We start from the raw sequence: 17335 nt of genomic DNA on the forward strand, positions 1-17335 counted from the left end.
CTGTGGGAAACTGAGGCAAAAGGATTGTCAAGCATCCAGGGTTGGCATGCAGTAGCTAGGAATTGATGATAAATCTCCGGCCTGCTTGCACAACCCTGAAAAAGTGCCAGAGGGATAACAAATAATGGTTTCTCAATACAATTGTTTATACCTGATATAAAAGAATGTCAATTGGAGGAAAGGATACCTTGGGTAACAATGAAGCATCTTCCAATGGGACTAATGAGTTTCCATTTAGCACAGGAATGCAGTGCATCTCCAGACTGATGTATAGGGCTGACAATAACTAAAGCCTGGAGGAAATCATTTGATGAAACATCCATTGGTACATTTGGTTACAGTTGACACTCTCATTGAACAATGGCATTTTTTATAACCTGTTTTCAAGTTAGAACAAACTGCACTTTTTCAGGCTTTGTGATGCAGTGTTCTCACTGATTCCTTTGTGTAGTTATTCCTGTTGCTGGTTCTCTTACAAATGCTGTCAAACCTGTCTCTGTAGAAAAACTGAAATTCTATAGTATTTAAAGGTAATGTAGTCACGCACTAGAAATATTCAGTGTGAAAATTGAGTAATTAGGAACAGGTTTAATCCAGGAATTTGAATGTCACCAGAGATTTACTAAACAGATAAGGACTGCTTCTAAAATGTAGCAGGAACTGCCTTCAGATTGTTTAGTCACCATTATCTGGTGGATGAAGCCAAATCATTTCTAGAGGATTCTTGGAACAGTGTGAAGTTTGAAGCCTTTTGACAAAGGTGTCAATGTTGAACCCCTGAGGAAGTGCAAGAATTATTCATAGATTTCCAAAATAGACATGAGTGGCTTCACCATATCTGGGTTGTTGCAGAATAAACATCAAACATATTCTTCAAAGGATCTGGTGAGTATTTTTATCAAAACATGACTGATATGTAATGTAAAATCCTGAGAAGTGCTGATAATTTGGGGGTTATTGTGAATTGCAGAGTCTCTCTTCACTCTCTGTGGGATTCAGTGTGTTTCAAATTGACAAGGGAGTGCTGCTAAATGGAGCAGATGGCTTAGAATTTACAGGATCTTTGACAAAATTACTCCCAATACCCATTTGGATGGGAGCGTGACCTCATGAGTGGCTGCAAATGCAGATTAAAGTAGAAACATTCAAGTTGCAGTTGGCCATTCTCTGATCCACCAGAGATTGGGCTGTAACACGCAATCTCCCCCATCATAGATAAGGTCAGAAACCAGACAACACCAGTGTGTAGTCCAGCAGATTTTATTGAAAACACAAGCTTTCAGAGCTTTGCTCCTTCTTCAGGTGTTAGTGAGAAAGGTTTATAAGTATTTATAAGTAAAGAATTTATAAGTAAAACGTCAAAGGGTCACACCACTGATGAGGACGTATTAAACAAACCTAAGATACTGTTAAATCTTTAATCAGTTAGAAGGTTTTAATTGATTAATATATATGTGTAAATTCACGAATTCTTTTCAAGTCACTGTCCTGAGAGAACTAAAGGTTTTATCAGTGTAAAGAAGAGGTGACATTTTAGGTCACAGATAGCAAACAGCACCATTAATGATCTGACAAGAACAACCCATTTCTGTTCTCACATCACTGTTAGAAACATCATAAAAATATAGTCTTGTTCAAAGATGGCTAATTGGGATTTGAGCAGTCATTTGATTAATAACAACACTTTATGTAATAATTTACAACTGATCTGACCTTGAGAATATAATTTTATTTGTGAAATCTTGTTAAACATGATTAATTGCTGTATTTTTTAAATAATAACTTTCGCTCATGCTGTAACAGCTTGTACATAATCAGCTCCCTGTGTCCCATTTTTTATGTTACTCTGTAATTTTCCTTTGAAGTTAGCTTTTTTATTATCAATTTTTATCCTTCTTAGCTGTCTGGAAAAATTCTTTAATCTGCTTGGTTGAACGGGCAACTTGATAGTTTACAGCAGTTTAGTAATGGTAATCTCCATTTATGTATTCCGCCAGCACTTGCACATTTCAAAACAGAAAGCCTCGACTACTGACATAGTTAGATATTTCTTCACTGCTCCTTTCACTGTCTGTGACAGGGATGGGGTGCTTGTTATATCGCTGACCACAAAGGTGGGTGTTTCTTTAATGTACAAGTCATACTTTTTACTTGAACCGTAGTCTGAGAAAGGATAGCGTCTTCATTGCCACTTCCTCTCCTTCTCTCAGGCTGCCACCGACGAACGTGTGAGCGAAAGTGATGAGAACGTGAAAAGAGGTAACTGGTCCTCGAAGACTGACTACTTGCTCTCAGTGATCGGCTGTGCCGTGGGTCTGGGCAATGTCTGGAGATTCCCTTACCTGGCTTACAGAAATGGAGGAGGTAATGCAGATCAATCCAAAATACAGCAAAGAGAAAGCAAAATTAGAAAGTCATTTTGAAAGCATAGTAAATTAACTGAAAACTGAACCAGTTTATTGTGATACAGAGTTAGAAAATGCTGCTATAAAATTGATGATCAAGTTCAATCTCACAGCCTTAAAATATTTACACACTATTTTTGGAATGATGAATCAATATTTTATTGTTATGGTAACAGTGTAGTGCGTCAAATAGATTATAATTAAAATGAATATGAACAAGTTTTGAGATGTTTGTTCAATTGATAATTTACTAATTTTAAACATCGTTGAAGTGTTATTGTTGAACATGCTTGAATTGTACACATTTGCCACATGTCATGACATATAATTTTTTTAAATAGAAAAATTGTATGCTGAACTGCTAAATGGTGAATTTTAGAAGGTGGCAACTTTCCTGGAAGTTCATTGATTTATTGCACTTTCAGAATTGAAGCTAAGATCTAAACTCTTCCCAAACGCTAATGTTAATTCACATCATAAAATCACACAGTCATCTGAACTATTAAAAGAAGAGAGAATGAAGATAATTGAATTTTCATATTAGGAAAAGAATAATTGAACTAAAATCATTCTGGCTCAATAGATAAAAAAGCTAAATGGAAAGATAAATCGACAGATAGACAGACATACAAGCTTTCAATGTGATTTTAGGAGTTCACCTTGAATGTGTATTTCAGTTCTATTCACCTTTAAAACTCATTGAATTTTTTTCCCCTATTTTCCAGGTGCATTCCTTATTCCCTACACACTCATGCTGGCACTTGTCGGGATGCCAATGTTTTTCTTGGAATCTTCCTTTGGACAGTTTGCCAGCCTTGGGCCTGTTGCCATCTGGAAAGCTGTGCCCATGTTACAAGGTTAGTGTTTATTTGGCAGCAGTCTGATTGTGCAGTGGCGACCTCTAGGTCTGTGAAAGCTGCTGGTCTCTGAATTGTCTGCAGGACTTCAAGACTGAAGCTTGCAATTCACTGAGAAGCTCGACACTCAGCCATTAAGTTGCTGATTGGAGCTTGATCCAGTGTGCTTTCTCACTAGCGGATGCAGGGAGTGAGTCACTCTTGAAGATACCCATGCCTACACATTCTTTGAAGCACAAATCCCATCGTGTGTGGAATTATTCCAGTTACTGATGACTGACTTGACTTGGGTTTAAATCCCACCTGCTCCCAGAAGTGTGCCATAACATGTCTAATTAAACTAATTAAAATATCTAGAGCAAAAGAAAACAATTGTCTTTCTTCCTCATCATTGTATAATTTATATTTATTAAGTTTTCACACAAGATAACAGTGTAACATCTGAATGCTAATGCATTCTTGTGTTTACATTAATTATTTAAAAGCTTAACTGTTTATAATAAATTATGTCATTAAAATGCATCTTGTGTTAATCTATGGAATTACTCCAGACCATATAGATGCAGACAAGACTGAATCTTTGGAATGTAGGCATTTTATTTCCTGATGGTGCAGTTTGTGTTTGTTAACATACTACCTTGTGCTTTAACCTGCAGTAATGCTCAACATTTGAAACAGCAGTTGCTCCAGTCTACTGCACCATGATCTACATTTTTGTTTTGCTCTACATTCCCTGCTGCCTATAACTTATATTTTAAAAGTCTCCTAATCTCAATCTTGAATATTAACAGTCTTGGCAGAGAGAACTTATGACCAATATACTTTATGAGAATGGTCACTTTCTCACTTCACTCAGGATCGAATGAGCTCCAATACTAAGTTTGTGTTCTCCTGTTATGAATTCTAGGAAACAGAAAAGGCATGTTGTCCACACATGAATTATTTAATCATTTAAAATTCCTTGTAATAATCGAGGATTTAAATTTCCTAATATCAACTGGGAGTTCCATAGTGTTAAGGGCTTGGATGGAGAGAAATTTATTAAATGTGTTCAAGCAGAATTTCTCATGCAGTTTGTAGATGTCCCTTCTAAAGAAGGGACAAAACTTGACCTCCTCTTTGGAAATAAGGCAGGGCAAGTGACGGAAGTGTAAGTAGGGAAGCACTTTGGGATCAGTGACCATAATTCATTAGTTTTAAAATAGTTTTTGAAAAGGATAGACGTGGTCCACAAGTTAAAGTTTTAAATTCAGGCAAGGCCAATTCTGATGTTCTTAGGCAGGGGCTTTCAAAAGTTGTTTAGGGGAGGCTGTTTGCAGGCAAGGGGATACCTGGTAAGTGGGACGCTTTCAAAAGTGAGGTAATGAGGATTCAGGGCCAGCATGTTCCTGTTAGAGTGAACGTTAATGCCGGCAGGAGCAGGGAACCCTGGATGACTTGAGTTATTGAAGTAATTTGTTTTGAAAAAGAAGAAGGCAAATGAATGTATTAGCAGCTGGGTTCAAGTGAATTCTTTGAGGAGTATAGAGTGTGTCAGAGTACACTTTAGAAAGAAATCAGGAGCGCTAAAATGGGACATTAGATAGCATTGGCAGATAAAGTAAACAAGAATCCAAAGAGATTCTACAAGTACATGAAGGGCAAAAGAGCAACTAGGGAGAGAATAGTGCCATGTAAAGATCAACGAGGTCATCTACGTTTGGAGCCACAAGAGATGGATGAGATTCTAAATGAATATTTCTCGACAGTATTTACCGTCAAGAAAGATATGGATGCTAGAGAACTTGGGGAAACAAATAGTGATGCCTCGAAGAGTGCCCACATTACAGAAGAGGTGGTGCTAGAAATCTTAAAATGCATTAACATAGATAAATCTCTGGTACCTGATAAGGTGTATCCAGGGCTTTGTGAGAGGCTAGGGAGGAAATTGCAGGGCCCCTGTTAGTGTTATTTGTATCCTCAACAGCCATGGGTGAAGTGCCCAAAGGTTGGAGGATGGCTAATGTGGTAACATTATTTAAGAAAGACTGCAGGGAAATGCCTGGGAACTACTAACTGGTGAGCCTTATGTCCATGGTGAGTAAATTGTTGGAAGGGATTCTGAGAGGCAGGATCTATAAGTATTTGGAGAGGCAAGGACTCATTTGGGATAGGCAGCATGGCATTTTGGATGGGAAATTGTGACTCATGAATTTGATTGAGCTTTTGAAGAGGTCACCAAGAAAGTAAATGAGGACGGTGCGTAGATGTTGTTCACATGGACATTAGCAAGGCCTTTGACAAGTTACCGCATGGTGACTTGTTGAGTAGGGTTAAATCTCACGGGATCCAGGAATCGGTAGCCAATTGGATACAAAATTGGTTTGATGGTAGAAGACAGAGTGTGGTGGTAGAAGGTTGTTTTACAAAATGGAGGCCTGTGATCAGCAGTGTGCCAGAGGCACCTGTCTCCACACTGTAGGGATTCTATGCTTCCATGAGAGACATTGACAATGGCCCCAATCGTGTACCATCAGCTGGGGAGCTGCACAGACAGCAGTCAGGAATCTGGGCACTCATGTCTCAGGGCTGCTTGTGGATGCCTGATGGAGGTCTGGAGCAATTGCAGTCCTGGTAGTCTGTCCATTGATCGCCAGGTAAGGACCAAAGGGTGGGGGAGTGGTGGTTGGGCCTGAAGGAGCAGCAGGTAGATCACTACCATAGCCATACAGTCATTAAGTCATACAGCACAGAAACATACCCTTTGGCCCAACAGGAGTGGGGGATGCCAAAACTGGAAAGAGAAAAAAAAAAATCATTTGTGGAGGTGGGAGCAAGAACAGTAATGGGGGAAATCTCAAGGTCTAATGGGGTGTTGGCAGAACAGCATCAGAGCCATGGTAGATTACAGTAGGAGGGAGGGGGTTATTGGCAATTACCATCACCTTGGGGAGTGTCGAGGAGCAGGGTGGGCATCACTAAGGTGTAGTAAGAACTGCTGATGCTGAAGTCTGAGATAACACAGTATGGAGCTGAAGGAACACAGCAGACCAGGCAGCATCAAAGGAGCAGGAAAGCTGACATTTCGGGTTGGGACCCTTCTTCAGAAATCTTGAAGAAGGGTCTTGACCCGAGACGTCAGCTTTTCTGCACCTCTGATGCTGCCCGGCCTGCTGTGTTCCTTTAGCTCCACACTGTGTTATATCACTAAGGTGTGATGTGGGGGCTCAGGGAGCAATGAGTACAGTTGGAGGTGAAGTTCTGGTCCCATTACTTTTCTAGTCGATGGCAAATCTCAGGTTGTCAATAATGAGGGACTTCTTAATGGTAATGCTATTAAATGTCAAGGCAAGATGGTAATCACCCACTTTGTTAGTGATGGTCACTGTAAAGCACTTTTGTTATGATGTTAGTTATAATGTCACCGTACAGGTCTTGCTGCATGCAGTCACACTAAATCATTGTCTGAAATTTTGAAAATTGAACTGAACATTATGTCAGAGGGAAAGCCACTGATGAAGGAGCTGAAGAGTGTTGGGTCTTGGAAATAGTGCTACGGAACTCCACCAGCCACATCCTCAAATAACTTGGACTGTCTTCTCTTATGCTTGGTTTGGTACCAGGCAGTAATTTGCTCTAAATTCAAATTAAGTGGAACTCCTTGTTGTCGCATTTGCTCAAATGCTGGCATGTGGAGTGAACTGAATTAGCTCAAGATTAGCAATTGTAATACCGGAGACTTTCTTATTTTCCCATTATTGTTTTAATCAAGCTTTCTCAATCTGCTAGATTGTGACTTCTCCTCACGTTTGTAGGATTTTTTTTTCTGTCAGTTTGATCCTGTTTCTTGCCTCATTTGTTACCTATTGTTGTTACGCTGCACAAATGGAATTCTTGTCTCCAGGGTTTTTACTGCTTTTGTGTCATACCAAAAATTACTTTCAAAATGTCCTACATTTCGATTTCAAGTTTATTGTGGCCAATTTAGCTCACATCCATTTAAAGTAAACACTTAACATCTTGGTTGCGATTCCTCCCTCTCAATCCAAACATCAAATGTAATTATATCCACGTACACCCCAGCTCCTTCCATGTCAGGGTCTTAAATTCAGTCTCCAACTCAGCAACTCCAATCTGGGAAGAATCAAGGCGTAACCTGATTGGAATTTCACGGTTGGCAAATATTCAATTTTGATAGGTCACTCTCATTGTCTCAGTAATAATGTATATCATACCAATGCAGATACTTCAAATCAACCTGTTCAAAGTTTTACAACACACCTCTGGAGCAGGTTGGGATTTAAATCCATGCCTCCTGGTCCTGTGGCAAAGATAGTAACACTGAACTACAAGACCTTTAACATTACTAATGTAGATCCAATATAGAGATATTATGACACCACCTCGAGGAGCAAATGTGACTTAAACCCAGGCCTCCTGGTCCAGAAGTAGAGATACTTCTACTGTGCCAGAAGAGTCCTTATCAATATAATTTGTACCTGGCTGCTATCATGTAATTAGCTACATCTTGCTTAAGGCAAGGGCGTCATTTCATTAATGTTCCACTGATTGCAACAAGCCACTCCATGCAAAAAAGTACACTTGGTTTGTTTAACCAGCATAGCCCATGTCAATTTTCTGTTTCAGATCATTAGTGCTCAATGTAATCTCCTCTTCTTTCTTCTATCCTCAGGTGTGGGGATTGCAATGGTCCTTGTGGCCACGATTGGTGACATTTCTTACTGCTGCATCATTGGCTACAGTCTGTACTACCTGTTTGCCTCCTTCCAATCACCCCTACCATGGACAGACTGCTTCAGTTGGTGGGGAGCAGATGAAACATGCAGCAGGACTCCTAAAGGTACAGTACTCACTTCAGTTGAGAAAATTGCAGATAACGACTGTTCATTCTGTTACTGTTAAGGGCGGCATGACGGCTCAGTGGTTAGCACTGCTGCCTCACAGCACCAGGGACCTCAGTTTGATTCCACCCTCAAAAAACTATCTGTGTCTGCATGAGTTTCCACTGGGTGCTCCAGTTTCCTTCCACAGTACAAAGATGTATAGGCTAGGTGGATTGGCCATGCTAACCTGCCCATAATGCCCAGGGATGTGTATACTAGGTGTGTTAGCCATGGGAAATGCAGCGTTACAGGGAATGGGTAGGCAGATGGGGATGGGTCTGGTTGGGATGCTCTCGGGAGTGTCGACTTGTTGGGCTGAAGGGCCTGTCTCCACACTGTAGGGATTCTATGATTCTATGAGAGACATTGACAATGGCCCCAGTCTTTCAACAGGAAGATTCTTGTTCAGCCACAAAGACAGGAGGGTTCTGATATATCCACTTGAATATTTCGTCAGGAAATGTTAGACAATGAAAATTTGCACTTACTCCTGGGTGACTATCAAACTCAACATAGCACTTACACCCACTTCTGCAAACACACTACCAGCCCATCACAATCACCAAAACATCCCACATCCTCTGCCCCTGGCCTGACCCCTCCCAATGGCCCAAAGTCTCAACTACCCTACCCGCACATGATTCATCACCGGCTCCCACCCTCCTGACCTTCCAACTCCACACTTGGACCCACCACTTCTCTCTTCTCCGTGATTAATCTCTTCCTGTGGACGTGACACAATATTCTGCCCAGCCACAACCTAATTCCAGTAATCCCTCCTCTCCCAATCCAACCTAATCCAAATTGCCATCCCAAAACCCATGACCTCTCCCCGATGATATACATACCCACAATGTCCCAACTCACCTCCGATCTGTCAGCCTGCAGCCTATCTTACCTCCTCATTCATTTACCTGCCATTCCACTCCCCTGCTCAATAGCCATACCCCCTCACCCCTGCACCTGTACCAACAACCCAGCTGGCAAGTATACCCACTTACCCACCAGGAACATTCATCCCTTGACCCATCGGCATTCCAGTGCTCTACCGCACCACCCCAATTATACAGTAATCTAGAATGGCACCATCTGGCACCCAAATCCCTCACCCACCTGACACACTACTTCCTCACTCACCTGGCATTCTCCCCCTCACCCAGCTGCCATCCTGCCTCATTACCTGCCTGGGTCTCTACCTAAATAAAGGGAGAAAGTACTGGAGAAGCTCAGCGGGTCTGACAGCATCTCCAGAGAGAGAAACAGTTAATATTTTGAGTCCAAAATGACTTCTTCTGAACTGAGAAGGGGTTGGGAAATGGCACTTTACATGCTTTAAACGGCGGGTGGAGGAGGAGCAAGTGAAACAGATTGGAAGGATGCTCAGAGCCATAGACAAAGAGGTTTCTAATGGTGGTGAAGGAGAGATTGATATGTTAAAAAGGTGTAAATGGAGGTGCAAAAAGGAGAAAATGATCATTTCTACTGAGAGCTAATCTTCAGTAAGCAGGTTATAGAAGAGAAAATTCTGCTGGATAGGATTATTGATGACCACTTCTATCATTTTGTTGATGATCAAGAGTAGACTGATTGAGTGGTAATTGAATGGGTTGGATTTGTCCTACTTTTTGTGTTCAGGACATACCTGGGTACTTTTCCACATTTTATGGTAGATACCAGTGTTGCAACTATTTTGAAAAAGCTTGGTTAGGGGAGCAGAAAGTTCTGGAGCAGATTAATTTGGAGTTTCAGTGCTGTTCTGTGAATGTTGTCAAGGCCCACAGCCCTTGCAGTGTCCAATACATTCTTTGACTCTCACCTGTTTCTTGATATCATGTGAAGTGAACTGAGTTGGTTGAAGACTGGCATCTGTGATGTTGGAGTCCTCAGGAGAAGAACAAGGTAGGTCATCCACTTGGCAATTCTGACTTAAGAAGGTTGAAAATGGTTTAGCCTTGCTTTTACATTTTTGTGTTGGGTTCCTCCATCATTAAGGGTGGAAATATTTCTGAAACTTCTTCCTTCAGTGAGTTGTTTAATTATCCATCACCTTTCATGACTGGACATGGCAGTCCTGCAGAGATACAATCTGACAAGTTGGTTGTGAGATGGTTTAGCTGTCTATCACATGTTGCTCGCACTGTCAGGCATGCAATTACTCCTGTGTTGTAGCTTCACCTAGTTACAATCTCATTCTGAGATCTGCCTGTTGCATCCGATGTCTAATTTGATTCCAGTTGTCTTGTCCAGTTTCATCCTTTTTCTGTTTTGTAACTGTTTGACAGAACTGAGTCACTTACTTGGCCATTTCAGGGCATTTAAGAATCAATCACATTACTGTGGGTCTGGAGTCACATCTAGGCTAGAGCAGGTAAAGACAACATAGTTCCTTCCCTAAAGGATATTAGTGAAGCAGTGGGTTTTATGACAGTAAACAATGGTTACATAGCACCATCAAGCTTACTTTTAATTCCAGGCCTTTATTAATTTAATTCAAATTCCACCATTTGCCATGAAGTTTAAGCCCATTTACTCAGAATATTAGCCTGGCCCTCTAGATTACTAGCCTGCTGGTCATTATTAATTATTTGTTTAAATATCTGCCACTGTTTTTCTACCTACCTTTCCCTTAGTCAATTCTCCCAAGTGGTTTCAGATAATTCAATATGATGGGTTGAATAACCGCCTTTCATATTGTTAAATTCTATGATTCTAATTTTTCCTTCAAATAATTGCCCTTATTCAAGTTGAGAACAGTAGTTTAAGACCCGAGTTACTCTCCCTCAAACTGAATTTGAAGTTCTCACATCTTGTGATCACTACTCCTTAGATGATACTAAACAACAAGATCTCTTATTAATCCTTCCTCATTACATATTGGTCTATTTTAAAATAGCCTGATCCCAGGTAGGTTCTGCAATATACTGCTCTAAGAAACAATCAAAAATGCTCTCATCATGAACAAGGATCATAACATAAAATAAAGTCAATTAAGTAGGTATGAGTGGAGCCATGGATGAAGTTGACCAAAAGGTATGGCAGAAAATAAAATGTGTGAGATAGCTAAAGAAACAATTTAAAATGTTTAACTGAAATTATATCCACTGGAAAACAAAAGCTTAGCAGAAAGATCCATTGGTAGCTTCCTCAGGATGTTTTAATATGGTATTAGATTAAAATAAGAAAATAAAGTTGCCAGCCTGAAAATTGGGAGCATTTTAGAAACCAGCAAAGGGCCGTCAAAATTTTGATAGAAAGGGAGAAAATGAAAAATAAATATAAAATAGGAAGGAATATAGATAAAGGCTATAAGAGCTTTTACAAGTATTTAAAAATGACGGGAGTGACTAAAGTAAGTGTTAGAGAGAGGATGTATGTGGAATAGGAGATGGCAGAGATACATAAAAAAACCATAAACAAGGTACATACCAGAAAGAGATGGTAACCTCTGGGCTAAAAAAAAGTGAACAAATTAAGGAAATTAAAAGCAGAAGAGAGAAAGTATTGGAGGAACTTAAGGGACTAAAATCTAAAAAATTCTCAGGGATTGATCCCTACTAAAAAAGGTAGCTTCAGAGATAGTGAGTGCTCAGGTTATGATTTTCCTGAACCCCCAAGATTCTGGGACAGACCAAGCCAATTACAGGTGGCATGGTAGCTCAATGGTTAACACTGCTGTCTCACAGCGCCATGGACCAGGGTTCAACTCCACCCTGTGTGGAGTTTGCACATTCTCCCTGTGTCTGCATGAGTTTCCACCGGGTGTCAGTTTCATCCCACAGTCCAAAGATGCGCAAGTTAGATGGATTGACCATGTTAAATTGCCCATAGTGTTCAGGGATGTGTAGGTTAACCATGGGAAATGCAGGCTTACAGAGATAGGGCAGGGGGCTGGGGCTGGGTCTGGGTGGGATGATCTTTGGAAGGTCGGTGTGAACTTGTTGGGCTGAGTGGCCTGTTTCCGCACTGTAGGGATTCTACAAAAAGATTGGGAATTTCCAACTGTTGACAAGGGAACAATGAAAAGGATTGTCCCTCATTTATCACCATTCATGTGATATTCATACGTTTTAAGGGAGGGTGTAGTGAAGGAAGAGATGTGTGTGTTAGGTAGTTGGGTGTTTGGGGTCACAGGCTGGTCAGTGGGGTGTAGGTTGGCACGGTAGTAATTAACGAAGGTAGTCAGGCGGTGGGCTGGGATGTAGTCAGGGCAGGGGAGTAATTGGGTGGGTGGTCAGAGAGTACACAGCCTGAGCTGGCAGGGTAGTGTGACATCAAGGGTGGGTAGTGAGTAAGTTGGGTGGTGAAGAGAGTAGCTGTGCCACCTCACTGGAGGGGTGTAGACTAATCCAGGGGGTAGTTGGGTAGTCGTCAGACGAGAATCAAGGTTTGAGGTGGTTGGGGGCTGACCAGCTGTGATGGGGGGAAGAGGGGTAGGAAGACTTGCGGTTATGGTGTTATCCAGCTGATAGGCTAGGTTTTATTCCATGCAGCCTTCCCAGGATTAGTTTGCAGGGAAGTGCTATCTCTTTGGTCTAAGTCTCCATTCATTTGCAGAATGTCTAAGGCAGCAAAGAATGAGCCCATTGGATGTTTAAACTAGCCAGGCATTCCCATATGTGTCCAAATGCCAGGACCTGTGCAGGATCCTCATAAATATTGTCCGACATACATCCATCTCCCAGGATCCAGAAACCAGAACATTCGGTCATGAGTCATCAACTGTTACAGGAGGTCATGTGATTTCCATCAATCATGTCAGACAGTCATTGAGTTGTACAGCACAAAAACAGACCCTTAGGGACAATTCGTCCACACCGACCGGATATCCTAAACTGATTTAGATGCATTTGCCAGCACTTGCCTCAGATCACTCTAAATCCTTCCCATTGGGATAGAATTAGAATTGAGAACAGCTGTACCCCTTGGTTGAAGGGTCAATCACAAAGGGGCTTAGTCTTAGGGTAAGGGGCAGGAGATTTAGAGGGGATTTGGGAAAAAACTTTTCAGTCAGGTTGTGGGAATCTGGAATGCACTACCTGGGAAGGTAGTGGGGGCTTGACAATGTACAACTTTTAAAAAATATTGGGATAAGCACTTCAAATGTCATAACATTTGAGGATATTGGACAGGTGCAGGAAATTGGGATGAGCACACTTTTAGTGGTAGTTATGTCGGTACTCCACCACCTACTCTGGCATCTCGTTCCATACATGCACCACCCTCTCGTGAAAATGTTGCCTCTCAGGTACCTTTTAAATCTTTCCCATCTCACTTTAAATTGTACCTTCCAGTTTTGGACTCCCCTACTCAAGGAAAAAGACTTTAGATTCAGCTGTCCAAATGCCTTGTGATTTTATAAACCTCTATAAAGTCACCCTTCAGCCTCCAATGCTCCGGGGATGAATGCCCCATTCAGCCTCTCCCTTAGCTCAAATCATTCAATCCTGGCAACATCCTTGTAAGATAACAAGGTGTAGAGCTGGATGAACACAGCAGGCCAAGCAACATCCTTGTAAATCTTTTTTGCACCATTTCAAGTTTAACGTATCTTTCCTATACGAGGGAGGCAAAAATTGATTGCAATATTCTAAAAGTGACCTCACCAATGTCCTGTACAGACGCAATACGACATCTCAACTCCTGTATTTAATGTCCTGACCAATGAAGGCCAATGTGCCAAACAGCTTCTTCACAACTCAGTCTACCTGCGACTCCGCTTTCTAGGATTGTACATAGGCTGCTCAACTGAATGTCTGGGAAAGCTTTTCTCAAAGTCAGTGAACATGCATTACAATTTAGATTTAATTCAGGACATATTTTTATTCCCTAAAGCCTTCCTTCATATCCAACTACTTCTTTACAGTTATGACTAATAGTAACAGTTGCTTTTAATTTAGTTTCTTCGTTTGGCTGTAGAATTGCTAACATTGAAAAATTCACCAAAAAAAATTGACGATCACACAGACTATGGGTTCCCGAATTGTGCTTTAAGTGGAATTTACAAATGTACTCCTGTGTCCGACCCCTCTGAAACCTCCAAGAGACTGGACTGACTCACCCAGTGTGAACACTGGCTCTGAATATAATCGTTAGAAATAGCAGCATCATTCACAATGAACTGCAGTTCTAAAACACATTCCACATTATCTAGGTCCAGTCTGCAATCTCACTCTGGACGACGGATATTTTGAAATCGTTAATACAACATGGCTGCAGGCGAACAATGAAACTTGTCCAAATGGATCTGCAATCTCCGTTCCTCACCACGGTCCGAGTGAGCAATACTGGGAGTGAGTACATTGCTGCAGAGAGCAGCACCTGCAAACTGCACAGCAGGGGCAGTAACCCCTCTGGTGATGATTAGTTGGTAAATTGTCCCTTTAATGAGAGACAACTTATTTGATTTCAAGAGACGTATTTTTTATATAACACTCCTGTTACAAAATAATATCATAACAGAGGTCCTTCGTTGACAACACCCTGTTTCTAACACTGCAGGTTTACCTTAATATTTAAACAACGAAACATATATTGAACATTTTCTATTTAATTAATCAAGGAAGGGATTTACCACTAGAATTTTTAAGCATTATTTATTATTATCTGTGACTGATATCAGCTCTCTGTTTTAAATTCAATACAGCTTTGTGTTTAACCCATAGTCTGGGAAGTGAATTGGGGTAATCTGCCCAGGAGCAAATACCACATTTAGGAATAAGTAAGGGATGAATTTATTGGGAGACACAGTGACTAAACCTGGTAGCTTTAACAGTTCAAGGTAAGGCAGTTAATGAAAAACTTTCAGGAAAAACTTTCAAATCAAATCAACTCTCCAGGGAATCTCATCAACACTGACAATTTAAGCAAAGACATATACCATAATAAAACAATAGAAATACGGAGAAATTATTAATGACGTCAAATGTCATATAAATTCTCATCATTAATCCAAGACTAAAAGTCAAAATGATTTGTTTGGGAAAATATTTAAATCCATGTGAGACAAAATACTCAGTTGCATTACATCTAATATGTTGTGAGAATGATGGACAGTGTTCTTGTGTAATACATTTTTCTGTGATTTTTTTTCAGTAAAGTGGTTTTACACCGTACAAGTTCAATGGATGAGACTGGAGAGATAGTCTGGTATTTAGCTCTCTGTCTGCTTCTGGCCTGGCTGATAGTTGGGGCAGCATTATCAAAAGGAATCAAATCTTCAGGAAAGGTAAGTGATTGGCAATGGTTAGAGTTAAAACCAGTGATAAAGTAAAAATTCTTGAGACAATAAAAAATAAGTTTATAAATTATTTGTGAAGTGGTTGGTTTATCTCCCTGCTGATGTTAACAGTGCCTCTTTGGAGAGTGGGAGATCCATAATTCATCAACACTTCAGACCTGAGGTAAATTTGAATCCAAATCATCAAAGACTGATATATACAGCCAAAGATGCATGTCAGGTCCCTATGGATATCCTGTTGCAAAAAATTATATGGGAATTGTGTGGGAGGTTTCAACCTCTAATAGGCAATTCCCCTGCTCTTGGGACCCTCTTTGAATGTCTCTGACTCTAAGTTTGCAGATTTTGCCTCAGCAGTTACCCAGGAACTATTAGACAGACTGAAACCTAGTCTAACTCCACATCCACTGTACACCTGACATCCCAATGACACTTATTGAATCCCTGATGACTTGACCCACTTGCACCTCCTGACTACCTAAATACTCCTGACCCCCATGATGACGCTCTTAAATACCCCACTGGTCTCCTGCCCACCGGACAATGTCCCTGAGCCAAACTCAACGAACTCCCCCAAAATCCAACAATACACCCCCCACCCCTAATACAACCAACCAATGCCAAATGTCTGCTCAGTCATCTACCCACTCACTTACACTCTCTCACACATTCACTCTTATGCTCGCTCGACCTCTCACTTTCTCACTCTCTCTTGTTCTCGTTCCCTCACGCCTTCATTTTCTCACCAACTCATTCTCTCACTCACTCATTTACACTCTCTCCGTCTTTCTCTCTCTCTCTCAAACACACACTCACACACACACGCACACACACTCGCTGTCTCTCACTCTCGCTCTCTCACACTCACTCACAATCACTCTTTTGTGCTCTCGTTCGCTCACTCGTTCTCTCACACTCTCACTCTCTCTCTTGCTCACACACTTGCTCTCTCACTCACACACTCACTCACAGCCTCTCTCTCTCTTTCACAGCCTCATCTATTTACTAACAATCAATGGCTGGACATTTTAAATTTACTGTACAATAAGTAATGCTATAAAAAGGGTATGTATCTTGTGTTCTCACAGCTCTCTGCTCTAACAGAGATCCCTGTGGATACTGCACTGTTCATTCCTATGGCTGCCAGGATCAGAAGACCCTTTCATGTGTGGCAGCATCCAGTCAGGAAAATCATGGGAGTGCAGCATCAATCAGCTTAATGTTCCTGCTGCTCAGAAGATTCAGAGCATTTTAACTAGTTATACATTTTCACACAAAGATTTCTGTTCTAAAGAATGCAAGGTTAATACTTACCACATATAGAATTACTTTTCAGCAACCCGCTTATCTACTGCATCGGGTCCAAACATGCAGTCAGAAAGGGAAACTACTGAAGGTCTGTCTGACTGTACCACTAAGTATCTCAGCAACTACTTTCTCCCCTCTGGGAGAATTGCACACGGACACTTCTGCCTTTGATACCAGCTCCTGCTGCTGTGCTCTTCACTCAGTCCTACATTTGCCTCTACCAGTCAGTGCATTGAGTATAGGAGTCAGGATGTCATGTTGTGGCTGTACAGGATATTGGTTAGGCGACTTTTAGAATACTATGTTCAATTTTGGTCTCCCTGCTGTGAGAAACTGTTAACTTTGAAACGGTGCATAAAAGATTTACAAGGATGTTGCCAAGGTTATAGGGTTTGAGCTATGGAGAGAGGCTGAATAGGTGACCTTATAGAGGTTTATAAAATCATGACGGGTAAGAGTGAATAGCCAAGGTCTTTTTCCCAGGGTAGGTGAGTCCAAAACTAGAGGGCATAGGTTTAAGGTGAGAGGGGAAAGATATAAAAGGGATCTAACGGGCAACTTTTTCATGCAGAGGGTGGCATGTGTATGCAATGAGCTGCCAGAAGAAGTGGTGGACGCTGGTATAACGTTTAATTGGCATCTGGA

General features: G+C 41.1%; 1 protein-coding gene across 1 annotated transcript; it reads left to right on the forward strand.

Annotated features, from left to right (window-relative positions):
* Window positions 1–697: 697 nt before the first annotated feature.
* Window positions 698–15370, forward strand: LOC109937587 (sodium- and chloride-dependent neutral and basic amino acid transporter B(0+)-like; the record flags this gene model as incomplete). Its single annotated transcript, XM_048593204.1, has 6 exons — window positions 698–885; window positions 2211–2364; window positions 3131–3262; window positions 7935–8102; window positions 14297–14435; window positions 15238–15370. Coding segments are annotated over exons 1-6 (792 nt in total), but the record flags the coding sequence as incomplete, so codon positions are not given.
* Window positions 15371–17335: the final 1965 nt, after the last annotated feature.

The sequence above is a fragment of the Rhincodon typus genome, unplaced genomic scaffold, assembly GCF_021869965.1.
Source record: "Rhincodon typus isolate 14 unplaced genomic scaffold, sRhiTyp1.1 hic_rhity00002485, whole genome shotgun sequence".
NCBI lineage: Eukaryota > Metazoa > Chordata > Chondrichthyes > Orectolobiformes > Rhincodontidae > Rhincodon > Rhincodon typus.